General features: G+C 34.5%; 2 protein-coding genes across 18 annotated transcripts; one reads left to right on the top strand and one right to left on the bottom strand.

The window, feature by feature from the left end:
* The first annotated feature begins 1,415 nt into the window (after positions 1-1,415).
* Positions 1,416-6,810, top strand: LOC123897411 (putative transferase At4g12130, mitochondrial). Of its 17 annotated transcripts, none has more exons than XM_045948024.1 (9): positions 1,416-1,715; positions 1,808-1,886; positions 2,333-2,459; positions 2,934-3,044; positions 3,123-3,948; positions 5,363-5,616; positions 5,707-5,805; positions 5,895-6,053; positions 6,156-6,810. In XM_045948024.1, exons 5-9 carry the CDS (start codon positions 3,488-3,490, stop codon positions 6,395-6,397), a joined length of 1,215 nt encoding a protein of 404 aa, XP_045803980.1. In that variant the 5' UTR covers positions 1,416-1,715; positions 1,808-1,886; positions 2,333-2,459; positions 2,934-3,044; positions 3,123-3,487; the 3' UTR covers positions 6,398-6,810. The 17 variants fall into 17 exon arrangements, with proteins under 17 accessions (XP_045803980.1, XP_045803973.1, XP_045803984.1 ...); XM_045948017.1 differs by having other exon boundaries at positions 6,153-6,810; XM_045948033.1 differs by having other exon boundaries at positions 1,431-1,715; positions 5,363-5,535.
* A 1,607-nt stretch (positions 6,811-8,417) lies between these two features.
* On the bottom strand, positions 8,418-14,374 carry LOC123897441. The gene is made up of 9 exons (XM_045948088.1): positions 13,089-14,374; positions 12,455-12,584; positions 11,063-11,556; positions 10,594-10,674; positions 10,358-10,462; positions 9,974-10,087; positions 9,795-9,878; positions 9,640-9,711; positions 8,418-9,091 (listed from the first exon to the last, which is right to left on the bottom strand). The coding sequence occupies exons 1-9, from the start codon at positions 13,413-13,415 to the stop codon at positions 8,819-8,821; spliced, it is 1,680 nt and encodes a 559-aa protein (XP_045804044.1). The 5' UTR covers positions 13,416-14,374; the 3' UTR covers positions 8,418-8,818.
* Positions 14,375-14,538: the final 164 nt, after the last annotated feature.

Below are 14,538 nucleotides of genomic sequence, written 5' to 3'. Positions count from 1 at the left end.
AAGAAGAAGAAGAAGATGAACAGCGCGATGATGATGATGATGATGATGATGATGATGATGATGAACAGTGCGATGAATAGTGTTATGAACAGTGTGATGATGAAGATGAATCTGATGGCTGGGATTAACTTATGTACCATCCATAAAGATTTGGCTTATGGATAATAACTTTTGCCCATAAGTAATAGTACCTGTCACCCTAGCTTCAACTATAAACAATAGATTCAATTTAAAACTCATTGGTAATTTGGTGACATTTTAATAAAGGCGAATGTTACTAAGACATAAATGTGGTAGTGAAATTTGATTGCTACCTCCTATAGATATGCCTGTACTGTAGCATTGCAGATTTGCCTGAAACTTGTTGATATTCTTCTGGTGTAGTGAAGGAACCTGCCATTGATGCAGAGTTTGCAGAGCCAAAACAGAATGGAAGATGATAAAAGTCCCAAGAAGTTTCAGCACTAGATGCCATGTTTGATATGTGAAAAATACATCAAGAGAAAGAAACTCTCTTTCATATTCATATATAGAGTCAGAATGAATTATGAATTATTATAATGATACAACAAGATGCCTTTTTTGATGGAACTGATGGAACAAAACTATAACTATTCAGACGGTTAAGTTAATTACAACAAAAGTGATGCCTTGTAATTAACTGAGCTACTCCAATGATAGTATTATCATACACGATATTTCCATCATAGATGGTAGACAATGCAGTTGATTTTACATTTTGTTCTTAAAGTCACTAAGGATCAATGATATTTCCCTAACAACTATAAATATAGCAGCTTAAAATAAAAAAATCTACTGCTTTTTATTTTTTTGATAAAGTAACAAGTCTGTCTACTACATTGATATTAGGAACATAGATATCCAAACTTTCTAGCCTTTCATTATTCATCTGGTACAAATGGTCTCTCTGTGCCATTAAGTTTACACTGGTTATATTTTTCCAGCTTATACTACTCATCAAGCAAAATGAATTTGACGGCAGGGCTTTGTACAAATTTATAATAAAATACATAATGATTCTTTTCTAACGAAAACAAAATTGTTCTACATTAAGGTTTCTAAGAAGGAAATATGACTTTTGACAATACTATACAATACTACACTAGTAGAAAAATGACTTTTGGTTAAGAGATTCCACTACTGGTATGTGAATAACAGTAGTTAAAACCATTTGATCAAAGGATTTCACTACTGATATTTTAATACCGGTAGTGAAAAGTTCATAGACAAGGGATTTCACTACTGGTTTTCTTAAATCAGTAGTGAAAAGTAGACACGGTGGCAATGTTGTAATTACGTTAAAATTTGTTTTAATTGGATTTCACTACCGATTTGGATTTCACCCGTAGTGGAATCCCTATTAGTGTTCATTAATTAATTAATTTATTCATTCTCGCATTCTTCATTCTTCATATCGTACGTTCCCAATTTCTTCCTCCCTTGCGAGAACACACAGCGCCGTTCCCAATTTCTTCATCGTCCCAATTTCTTCATTCTCATTCTTCATCGTCCCAATTTCTTCCCTTGCGAGAACACATAGCGCCATCGTCCCTAATTTCTTCCCAATTTTCATTCCCAAATCGTCAAATCCCTAAAAATCCCAATTTCTTCAATCATTCTCCAAACCCTAGACGGCGACCCCTTTATCATTCTCCAAATTTGCTTCAATCTGCGGTGACAAGCTTCAATCTGCGGTAACAATCCCTTTTTCTCTCTATTCTTCATTTTTTTCATAACCTAAATTCAATTCATATTTTAAATTTTTATCTTCAATTTGGTTTATTAGGTTACCAGTGGAGTTGGGTTGCTTCTGCTCGATTTGTTTGGATAGAAAGAGTTGGGTTGGTGTTTATTAGTTCCTCAAGGTGTGTTTTTTCACACTTTTTGTCTTTTATTTTCACTGAAATACGAGAGACCTGTGGTTTACAACCAACATAGTATGTTTTGGGTATTCTTGTTCTTTCTGTTGGGGGTTTTGTATGATATTGTTGCTTGCTGGTCAAATTTTAATTTTTGAAATTCAAGAGTTTTCTTCAGGTTTAATGGTTCTTTGTTACTTTCTCAGAGTATATATTTGAAATCTTCTGTCTAATTCCAATGTGAATAATGCATTGCTTAAGTAGAAGAGTTACAATAATGTCTCTCCCTTAGATCAAGGGATAATTGAGTGAAAAGTAAAGAAATTGGTCGTAATAAACGGATTGACAGATTTAATGAGAGAGAAGAAAATGTCAAGGTAGGTTAAGTTTTTTAGTTTTTAGTTTTTTTTTTTTTTTGATCCAAGATTGTGTCTGACATGGATATGTTGCAGATGGATGTATTTAACACGTTCATTGAGCTCTTGCGTCAAACTGGAAATGTCACAAAAGGGAAGACTGATGCAAATGAAACGAGGCATTCATTAAATATAAGTTACTGATTTCACCTAGTGGGATAAGGTTGATGGTGGCATTGGTTATGTTTTTATTATTCATAGTCCACTTCTTTTTCTATGGAATATAATTTGTAATTTCTAAAGCACTTTTTTTGTACTCAATAGTTCAAGCTTTTGGTTCAATTGTTTCTCTGACGTGTCATATCCTAGTTAACTGTGTTGCCACAAACAACTACCAATCTTTTTTGAGTTAAGCCTTATGTGTTGATTTAGTCGTTTAATAACTGTTAATATATACAGCAGGCAGTTGTAAGTAGTCTTTCTCTGCATTTTTAGTTAAGTTGTCTTCATGCGAGAGTTTGTCTTACGAAATCCAGCCCTCGGTTTCCACAGCAAAAGCCCTTACAGTTGTTCTTTGACACACTTTATTGATTTATATTTGTTTGTTAAATTCTTCTGTGGAAGGAATGTTTGCCAATCCAATGTATGTGGAATATATATGGCTGCATTTCATAATTGTATTTGTTTCTATTTTTAGGCTCTTTCTGCTCCTGTGCTATCAGCTGTTGGTGACCGATATTACAAGGTCACAGCAGAGGCCTTGAGGGTGTGTGGAGAACTTGTTAGTGTTGTGCGGCCTAACATTCAGGTGTGTGTTAATTTTCTTTTCGCACTGTGAAATAATGTTAGATCTGTTTCTAACAATCTGATTGGTATTGTTGTGTAGGGGTCTGGTTTTGATTTCAGACCATATGTCCATCCCATATATAATGGCATTATGTCAGACCATATTGTTGCTGCATTTCTTTTGCCCTGCAAACCAAAATTCTGATCAGATGTTGAAGGGCATTAATTGATTTACAGAATTTCTGTTGAAGTTTCTGTTGTCTCTCTTTCATTTCTAGATTTTGATGTTTTCTTCATTTTGAATTCCAAAGAGATTTCTAAATTCTAATTATTGCTAGAGTCTATTACTTATTCACCGATCTAATTATTGCTAGAGTCTATTACTTATTCACCGATCTAATTATTGCTAGAGTCTATTACTTATTCATCTTCTATCTTCTCATCCCTCTCAAAATCCCAAAAACTATGAATCGTGTATTATCATCATCATTTTACAAACACTGTAACAGAGCAATTCACCAAACCATACCAAAGCACCGAAACGAAACCCAACTCCAAACCGCCGGTCCGGTAGCTTCTCTCATAAAATCCCGCTCCGTCATACGATTCCGAGGACCCGACACCGTCAAATTCCTTCAGGGACTATTAACCAACGATATACGCAAATTTGGTGAACCTATTGGCGATAAAACTGCCAATTTTCCTACACCCAATGTTCCCACTACTTCTGTTACTCCTATCTATGCTGCCTTGTTAACACCTCAAGGTAGATTCCTCTACGACCTCTTTCTCTATAAACCGCCAAACTCTGATACTAAACTTGATACTACCGGTACTGGACCTGCTTCTGATCCGAATCAACCCTTTGAATTGTTTGCTGATGTTGATGCTTCTGTTTTGGATGAATTGTTGGCAACGTTTACCAAGTGAGTTAGTGTCACTGCTTTTTTCATTCACTTCTGTTTATTTATTTCTTCTGTATCATTTCATCATGATTTTAGTGTTTATTTATTTGCATTTCTATTTGATTTGGGTAATTTTTAATTAGGTGGTGGATAGATAGATAGAGATCATTAGTATTATATACCCGAACTTATAATTCTTGCATTTACTTTCATTTAGCTTAAGCTAGTCTAGTAGCATTCATAAATCCTAGGTAACAATACTGATATTGTTATTTGGACAGCTTCATCCCGGTTCAAACCCGAGACCTCAGTGATATTTGCCACTTTGTCTACCGACAAAAAAATCAGTCTAGTTGTAGTAACTCGTGTTGAACAACATCACTCTTTAGAGAGTGCGTTGCATGTTAATTTACTAAGTTGTTATGTATCATTTCATGATCATTTTAATTTGCATTTCTATTTGATTTAGGTCATTTTTTATTAGGTGGTGGATAGATAGAGATCATTGGCATTATATACCTTAACTTAGAATACTTGCATTTGCCTTCGGGCCCGATTGGTTCGAGGTAGAGGGGAGGGGAGGTGACAAAAAAATATTTCTTTTTATTAAATCATTTTTTCAAAAAAAAAAACGTTTTTTATTCTTGAAAAAAAGAAACAAAATTTAAAAACAAATTTTTTAAAAATGTTCCCTCACAATTTAAAATGTTCTATGAATTTAAAATATTCTTTTTGCCAATTTAAAACGTTTTTTTAACCAATCAAATCTCTCTAATGATTGAGATTTTTTGTTTTTAATTTTTTTTTTCAAGAATAAAAACCTTTTTTAAAAAAAAAAAAGATTTAATAAAAATAAATATTTTTTTTGTCAAGATTACCCCCCTCACCTCCCCCTCCATCTACCTCGAACCAATCGAGCCCATTTACCTTAAGCTAGTCTAGTAGTGTAGCTAAACTGGCAATACCAATACCAACATTGTTAAGTTAGACACTCACGGTGTTAGTTTTGGTGGTATTTGTCACTTTGTCCACAGACCGTAAAAACCAGTCTAGTAGTAGTAACTTGTTGAATAACATCATTCTTTAGAGAGTGTGTTGCATGTTAATTTAGTAAGTAGATAAGTTCCAACCTAGAACCTTTTTTAATGTCCCTAACTCACCATCTGTTTGGATATATATCACATGTTATTTAAATTAAGGCGGTGATAACAAGATGCAGAGCAATAACACAATTTTCTTGTTAGGAATTAGTAATAGAAAATAGATTGGTAAATAGAGTTATTAGTAACAATGATAGATTAATAAGTAGATTGGTTGATATATTGTTGACTATTTCCTCAGCTTTGTAGGCAGCACCTTCCCTTACTCTTACTCTTTTTGTTTCTCTTATTTATGAGATTTGCTTGTGGAGACTTTAAAGTTATTAGTGCTGCAGGTACCGGTTGAGGTCGAAGGTTGAAATTGATAATGTTGCTAGCGAATTCTCATGTTGGCAGCGTTATGGTTCTGGCCCTTCTGACAATTCCTCGGATGTAGAAGAACCAGAAGCAGCGTCTGTTGGGTGGGGAGCTGGTGAGGATGGTGCTGCAATGTCGTCCTCTAGTGAGGGTAATCTTGGATGGCAATGGTTTAAGGATCCCAGATTGGCCTGTCTTGGTTTCAGAGGGATCTTTCCATCAAATATCATTCGTTAGTATCAGCCCCTTTGCTGGCTAATTAGATATTTTGGCTGTAATTTTTTATAAATAATTTGGTCTTACTAACTCGTTTGTGTTTCAGCACCTCTAATTGAGGCTGACAAAGAGACTGATGAACAGAATTACCTTATGTGGAGAATAGAGAAGGGAGTAGCAGAAGGATCAATTGAGATTCCAAAAGGTTCATAATTCCCTTACTTTTAACAAACTTATTCTAAGAAGAGTGAGTACTTCTGAGGATGAAAATCTTGATTTATTTATCGTGTTCAGGTGAAGCAATGCCACTTGAGTATAATCTAGTTGGCCTTAATGCAATCAGCTTTGACAAAGGTTGCTATGTCGGGCAGGAACTCATAGCACGTACACACCACAGAGGGGTGATTCGGAAGCGATTAGTTCCTCTAAGGTTTCAAGATAATGATGGGAAAGGTAATTAGTAGTAGTTGTCTTCTTTAGTATTATGATATCTATTGCCCAACTTTATATAATGATGAATGAACTCTGAGCCTTTCGTTTCTGCTATTCTAGAAGTCATAGACAAAGTCATTCCTGGCTCCGAAGTAGTAAACAGAGAATCTGGGAAAAAAGCTGGTTTAGTGACTACTGCTCTGGGATGTCGTGGGTTGGGGCTCTTGCGGCTGGAGGAAGCTTTAAAAGGTTCCACTGCTTTGTCCATTCAAGGACAAGAGGATGTGAAGGTTGTCGCTAGTAAACCAGATTGGTGGCCTTCTGATTGGCTTCAAGATCTTCAACAGCACACTGCTTTTGCATAGGATGCTCAATCTCATTCAAAAGACAAGTATCTTTTAACAAGTAAGTGGATAAGGAAACTGTGACGGCGACTGTAGTGGATTTTCTTGCTGAGTGAGTTATGGAAACGACAGTTAAGTCATATTTCCTTCTTAGAAACCTTAATGTAGAACAATTTTGTTTTCGTTAGAAAAGAATCATTATGTATTTTATTATAAATTTGTACAAAGCCCTGCCGTCAAATTCATTTTGCTTGATGAGTAGTATAAGCTGGAAAAATATAACCAGTGTAAACTTAATGGCACAGAGAGACCATTTGTACCAGATGAATAATGAAAGGCTAGAAAGTTTGGATATCTATGTTCCTAATATCAATGTAGTAGACAGACTTGTTACTTTATCAAAAAAATAAAAAGCAGTAGATTTTTTATTTTAAGCTGCTATATTTATAGTTGTTAGGGAAATATCATTGATCCTTAGTGACTTTAAGAACAAAATGTAAAATCAACTGCATTGTCTACCATCTATGATGGAAATATCGTGTATGATAATACTATCATTGGAGTAGCTCAGTTAATTACAAGGCATCACTTTTGTTATAATTAACTTAACCGTCTGAATAGTTATAGTTTTGTTCCATCAGTTCCATCAAAAGAGGCATCTTGTTGTATCATTATAATAATTCATAATTCATTCTGACTCTATATATGAATATGAAAGAGAGTTTCTTTCTCTTGATGTATTTTTCACATATCAAACATGGCATCTAGTGCTGAAACTTCTTGGGACTTTTATCATCTTCCATTCTGTTTTGGCTCTGCAAACTCTGCATCAATGGCAGGTTCCTTCACTACACCAGAAGAATATCAACAAGTTTCAGGCAAATCTGCAATGCTACAGTACAGGCATATCTATAGGAGGTAGCAATCAAATTTCACTACCACATTTATGTCTTAGTAACATTCGCCTTTATTAAAATGTCACCAAATTACCAATGAGTTTTAAATTGAATCTATTGTTTATAGTTGAAGCTAGGGTGACAGGTACTATTACTTATGGGCAAAAGTTATTATCCATAAGCCAAATCTTTATGGATGGTACATAAGTTAATCCCAGCCGGTCCTCCTCGTTTGCTCTATGTGTTGCCGGTCCTCCTCACACAATTGAATCTTTGTTTCCGGCGATAGAGACAGCGATGAAGCGGCCACTCTAAAATATGTAGTAATATAATCGTTAAGAGGATTGATTGAAGAAAGTTAAAAATTGAACAGCATCTCAAACCTTCATGAAAAAAATCGATTCCAATCCTCTACAACTTGAGCACTATTGAGAGATGGTGAACTCTAACTCAGATGCTCTGAGTGCATTATTTCTCTCTTTTTTTTTCTTTTTTTTTCTTTTTTTTTTCCAATTTCCAAAAAAATTGGAAGAGTGAAAATTCTAGATGGCATTTTGTGTTTTGAGAAAATTCCAGATACATAGGGATGAAGCAGCACCCAGAAAGAAGAAAAAAAATGTGGAATTTAAATTAGGAAAGATTATAATTACTCCCTCCGATTAGAATTACATGAGATTTTGAGTGAGTGAGAGTATTTTAATCTAGTGCGTCAATTAAATCTGATGATCATTATTATTAGTTCTCGTTTCTCATAATAATTATCAGTTTTCACCGTATATATATATATATATATATATATATATATATATATATATATATATATATATATATATATATACACACACTAGCCCAATTGGTAGTGGGAAAGAACGCCTTTTTTTTGTAACAGCCCCGAACCAATCTTAGGCGGTCTCGACACTGCCACCTCACGATCTTCTCCACCCCCTCTAGTAGACTCTGAGGTTCGAGTACATGTTCAATTCATTCCCACTCATTTATGTAATATGCAGAAACCAAAGTTCGAACCCTAATACACTCATTTATTCACCTTAAAAAATGAAAACTCATGATCAAATTTGAAGGCAAATGATTTTTTTTTTATTAGCATGTATATACAAAGAACCAAAAGTAGTACTTAGTAACCATTGAAAATAACACCTTTTAATTCTAATATAAGAACAAGGATACAATAGGCCATAGATCAATGTCAACCAACTCATGTTTCAGTTCTGAAAACCTTAAGGAGGCCATATGAGCAATGTGAGAATCTCCTAGAAACCAAGGTTTTTTGCACTATCAATATAACTTAGTGTATAAATATATTTATGGATATGAAATATGGTACAGAAAATTGGCAACCTTTGGCTCTTATAATTCACCACAATGCTCTCTCATGACTCATCTATCTTGTTCTTAGTGTTGCTAAGCCATTTCTTCTAGTTTTGATCTCAGCAATCCATTTCGGTTTTCTTCTACAAAATGATCAACTCCATCCAATCCCTTAGGGATAGGCGCAATGAACTATGATTTTTCCCTATTGAGCTTTTCAGCATGAAGTTCTTCGCCATTGGTTTTTGCCTTTCTTTTGAGGCAATTTGAATGGACTCCAACTTTTCCTTCGTTTCGAGGTCTCACAAAAGAGACCAGATGCTAACGCCTGCTGAAGCCACAGGTTGAATGCCTCTTCATCTTCGTCCATCATCATTTCGGCATCCAAATCCCATGGGAATCTACTTGAGTTGCAGCGTTGGCTTTTCTCTAAGCCAACCATGTTTACATGGAAGCTCGGTCGATGAGTATTAGGCCTACAAGCCATTCCCTGCACGAAATAAAGCAAGTTGTCAGATACAGAAAGTGGAACACATTCACCTATATAACCAAACTGCTACATCAATGCAAGTACATGGAAGTTACTACCAATATATTATTTGTGCAAAAATAGAGGTACGTCTTAACAAGGATGAAACAATGGATAATATATATTCAATTAAGCCAACAAAAATAGAGGTAAGTCTTTGAACAACTTCATAGTCATGACGATGAAAGCTAATAACCAAACTGCAACATCAATGTAAGTCCAATCAGTTGGAACACTGACTGTGGAGTAGACTGAGCACCAAATCAGGTCTAGTGTTGTCAATAGCGGAAAATAGCAACTTGTTCAAATTCCAATACGCTACAGTGCTATAGTGTCGCTATAGCCACTATTTAACAATACTTTATACTAAATAGTGTATCACAGAACAATGGTGATTTGTTCGAATTCCACTACATTGTAGTAGTACTACTATAGCCGCTATTTGACAACACTGATCAGGTCAAGATGGATTATGTGTACCAAGAATATTGCTTGTAGAATACACTGACCTGACATATAGCCCATTCTGATACGTCAAATATTTTGCTCTCAGCACAAACAAAAGCACGGGGAATCTCCACCTACAAAGACAAGATTAAAGTTCAGAAACTCTATGCAAACAATGAAATGAAGTGGGGGAAATCATTTGCTATGAAGAATCTACCTTTTGAGGCCTGTCGAAAACCAAAGACCCCTTGTATTCGACCCAACCATCTCCATCCTTCGCTTGATGAAACTGACAGCAGTCCTGCTTCCAATGAAGATGTAAAACTCAGAATTACGATAAAGTGCACATGCAATTGAGACAATTCAATATCCAGATGTAAGGGAACGAAATCAGACCTGACACCATCTTGCTTTGGCCTTAGTCCTGTTGGTGCATACCCAAATATGTGAATTCCCACACTTTGTGCATTGAATACGTCTCGATTCTTCAGAACGATATTCAGTATTATCCTGAGGAGAAAACATGTACCATCACTATTTTTCTAATACAGATCATCAATCAGGAAAATGATTCAGAAACACAAACTCAAAGTCTCCTACAAATAATCGCATGGCCTTCACCATGGACCAGGTAAATATTTGAAAGAATCATATTTCTGAACAAACCAAGGAACTACCAAAACATTAAATACTAAAGTAATTTATAAGATTCTTCAGACTCATATACACAGAAATCATGTAGAATATGTCGGTCATTTACAAGAATATTGTCAGATTTACCTGATGTGAACTACTGTGGGATTTCTGGCAGACACTTTTAGCCATGGATTCTTCTTTTCTTAATTGTTCATCATAGTCTCGCTTTTTCACAGAATCAGAAAGAACCTAGAAAAAGTTTCATACATGTTAAAGAGAAAAAGTATTAATGATGCAAATTATAATATCAAATTAATATGCATTAAATGCCTATATATCAATTATAAGATAATCTCTACATCTTTTAGATAGAACTTTACCTCGTATGCACATTGAAGCTTCTTAAATGACTCACTTGCCAAAGAACTGCCCATGTTTTTATCAGGATGCACAAGCATAGCCTACATGATCAAATAAAATGATAACAGGCCGGTTATTGTCTTGATTTCTGTTATAATTGTAATTGATATGTTCTTAACTAATAATTACAAAAATATCATCTCATTTTGTTTACTGTTCAAGATTTTGAGAAGGAAATAGTAAAAATAGAAAACAAAGTGAAGTGAAAGACACAATGCCACTATTGTAATTATTAGTAACTCAAATGAAAATGACATCAGAAATAAACCAAACACCCTTTAATTCCGATAGTAAATACATTATAACATGTCAAAATTTGATTCTGCAACATTGTAATGCGGTACTAATAATACTTAAAGAAATGTGAAACAGCCTGAATAAATATATCGACAGCGATGAAGCAATACAAAATATTTTGATAACAAATACCTTTTTCCGGTATTCCTTTTTCAAAATTGCTGCATCGATCTTTTTGTTGCGAATAAATCCAAGGGCTTCATAATGATTAAGACTCTTCAATATCCTTTTCATTTCATCAATTGAATTTGTTTCCTCTTTAACAACTTTGTTAACCAAAACTTCTTTCTGCTTATCAACTACTGATGTGGTGACAGCAGGTGGTTTACTGGATGATTTGCATGAATGCAAATTCTCCGATTCAACTGGTGGGATAGGATATTCACACTCTTCAGAGAAGTCGTCTTCAACAACTGTTTCGGATTGCTTCTGCTCTTCAGAATGCGAACTTTCACTCACGTTATCAAACCATTGAAGCAGAAAATTCAGAATGTCGTTTGAAAGAAATGCAAGGTTTATGGCAAGGAAAAGACCTAGCCATCCCACTGTTATTTGAACAGAATACATAGCATATGCGGTTCCAATTAATACCACAAAGCGTGCATGATTTAGGGAGACAAAACAGCCTGCATTGGTGATTGAAAAACAAAATTTCAGGATTATAGGAAGAGAAAATGAGTAGAGAAAGAGACACAAGAACACTGTAATAAAATGCACCACAATGTGTAGTGACTATCATATTTATATTATATAAATTGGGTTAAGAGGGTAATGCATAAGAAAGAAATCATAATGGCATTATGTAGCACCAATACTTTGAATCAATGGCATTTCACCTTGTCTCCTTGTTCGACGCATGTGATTACATTCAATTACTTTCATTTTTTAAAATTATTACTGGTGTCAACACGTCAGTGTTGTGTCCGTGTTTGTGATTCATAGATAATAACACTTAACGAGGATGAAACAATGGATAAATATTTGATTAAGCCAGCAAAAATAGAGATGCGCCTTCGCCCTCATAGAACATCAACAGAACAAAGTTTCGTGACAATGAAAGCTAATAACCAACTTCAGAGTCATACAGACAGTACATAGAAGCCAAGCCTCTTGGTTGCAGGAAAATAGTCGAATTAGAAAATGTCAAAAACCATTACAATGGAAAAATATTGCCTTAAATATGAACATATTTACTGTATCAATGTTGTGAAATTCGAAATCCTACCTACGATAGGGAGGAAGAGAGAAAGATCGTAACTCAAGGATTGTAGCACAGATGATAATATCCTACCTAGATTACAAGTCAAAGCTAATCTAACCTAATTAGAACTATCTAACAGCACAAAAAATGAAAATGGGCCAAGGCCAAGCAAAATAAACCAACTAGTCTAAGCTTAAATACCAACAAAAATAAAGGGCAAAAATAACAAAATATAGCAAAATCACAATTCCAATTTGTTCCCAAAAGCTCCCAAACCCATAGATAATCAAGAACATGTTGGGTGCAAAATAAGGATACCATACCTCCAACTACGAGTAATAATCCTGCGATCCAGAAGTTAGCATACATCCACAAAATAAGGATGCCAAAGAGCCCTACGATAAAAATCCCAGGAGTATAACCCAAGTATTGGACAGCAACCCCAGCAGCAACCTGAAGCATTCAATTGAATTTGAAATCTTATAAGGTGGACTGAGTAGTAAGTGTTCAAAACCATACAAATAAAATAAAAATCTACCATAATATTTTGAACTCAAATTAGGATAATTACTAGACAAAACAAATTATAAAATGCCGAGATAAGTAAACCTCTAAATGGAAATAAGAATAATCCTCAGAGAGAAATTAAAATCATTGCAACTGAATTAGACGTAGAACTCAATGACATGACATTAATATCAAGATAACCACCTGAAGCCAACTTTACTAAAAATAATACTAATTGATACTCCCCCAAACTTTGAAGGTAAGAGTCTAATTTCCATAAAACTTTGCATTATTATTTAATGCTTGAAACTTATCTCTATCAAAAAATTCTTATAATGTATTTCCAATTCTAAAATACTAATCATAAATGGAGTAATGACATAAATACAGAGATCAAAAGCAACAACAGCAAGAATAAAGATTCAGACAGGTCAAAAAATGAATACATACCATGCTAACAAGCACATAAGCCACGCAATACATCGAAGTGAGACTAAGAAAGCAGCTCCACATTATAAGCAGAAGCATCACTGAACCAAACCTAATGAAAGACTGAAACCCCCTTATAGCAGAGTCCTTCCAAAACATCAATGATAACCTTAATAAGCTCCCCAATTTTGAGCAACCCCTACACACCATAGGCCAATGGCGTTCAATAAACATCGCAGTTCTATCTCTACAACAAACCACCACAGTTTGAGCACGCCAACAAGCATCTTTTCTCGACCTAACCCATTGCCAAACTTGATTAAACAACCCTATATCCTCCATCACCATTACCTCTTCAGATTCCACCCCCAAATACTTGATGAAAGTGAAACCTCACTCTTAAGACTAAAAACTAAAACATCATCAAAAGCTATTGATAACCATCACCATAAATCCAACAACCCTTATAACTAAACATTTGTGATTCCAAATCATCAATGCTACTACCCATAAAAATAAATCAACTTGATCTACCAAATATAACTAAATTAATAATACCAACTACTCCAACATCATAAATAAAAGAGATAAATTTCACAAGTTTCACAAGTAAAAATAACTCAGAATCCAAAAAGAAAATGGATCAAAAGAGACCATTGTGCAAGTCCATGATAACACTAAATACTATCACGTTCAAAAGTGAAGTAAATTGCTTCCAAAATAAGCTTCCAAGATAAAAAGCAACAACTGTTCACAAAAGCCTCAAAACCCAAATAAAACAAAGCAACATAGTAGATAAAAATCATTCCTTTTTTCACAAAACACAATGTGATTCTTCAACTTTTTCAACGACCCCACTTAAAACAAAAAAAATCTAGCACTATAATCCTTGACCCTTTAACGAGTTTAAGAGAAAGCACTGAAAAAAAGAACAAAAACCCATCAAAGGAATGAACTTGAAGGTGACCCAGTAACAATGAAAACCCTAAAATCTGAATGAAAAAGGCTATGAATTTGGGTGATGAAGATCAAGGTTGAAACTTTGAGAAGAATGAGGAAAAGGGTTTTCAAAAAAGGGGAAGAAAATGAAGAAGAATATTGGATTTGGATTGAAGGAAAAAACTTGGATTTTGTTTTACATTTTTAGTATATTTTATATTTTATATATTTTTTTCCTACGAGGGATTGCTTGTGAAAAAGTGTTGAAAAGTTTTTGTGAAGAGGAGTGAGAGAGTTTTGTTTTTGTTGCATTGCAGAAGAGGATGAGAGAGAGAGAGGGATTGATGTGGAGAGAGAATGAAACTGACATCATATTGTTTATTTTTAATTAATATTTATTTTAATTAATACAGTATTATTTTGTTTGCTTTGTTGATTAGGGCCGCAGAGAGTTGTGTAATAATGAGGCAATGGGGTCGATGATACGACTCCGTTTGACCCGGCTTTTTTTAAACTTATGTAATGTTTATGC

This window comes from Trifolium pratense, linkage group LG7 (genome assembly GCF_020283565.1).
Source record: "Trifolium pratense cultivar HEN17-A07 linkage group LG7, ARS_RC_1.1, whole genome shotgun sequence".
NCBI classification, from domain to species: domain Eukaryota; kingdom Viridiplantae; phylum Streptophyta; class Magnoliopsida; order Fabales; family Fabaceae; genus Trifolium; species Trifolium pratense.
The sequence above is the reverse complement of the archived record's forward strand: the minus strand, read 5'-3'. Positions and strand labels throughout refer to the sequence as shown.

Bases quoted from the DNA above. Each gene is read 5' to 3' on its own strand.
- LOC123897411 (XM_045948017.1), top strand. From the start codon at position 3,488: ATGAATCGTGTATTATCATCATCATTTTACAAACACTGTAACAGAGCA. The intron at 3,949-5,362 runs GTGAGTTAGTGT...TTAGTGCTGCAG, and splicing joins TTGTTGGCAACGTTTACCAA to GTACCGGTTGAGGTCGAAGG. The intron at 6,054-6,152 runs GTAATTAGTAGT...CTGCTATTCTAG, and splicing joins TCAAGATAATGATGGGAAAG to AAGTCATAGACAAAGTCATT.
- LOC123897441 (XM_045948088.1), bottom strand. From the start codon at position 13,415: ATGGTGATGGAGGATATAGGGTTGTTTAATCAAGTTTGGCAATGGGTT. The intron at 10,088-10,357 runs GTAAATCTGACA...TTTTCTCCTCAG, and splicing joins CCCACAGTAGTTCACATCAG to GATAATACTGAATATCGTTC. The intron at 9,879-9,973 runs GTCTGATTTCGT...CATTGGAAGCAG, and splicing joins CCAAAGCAAGATGGTGTCAG to GACTGCTGTCAGTTTCATCA.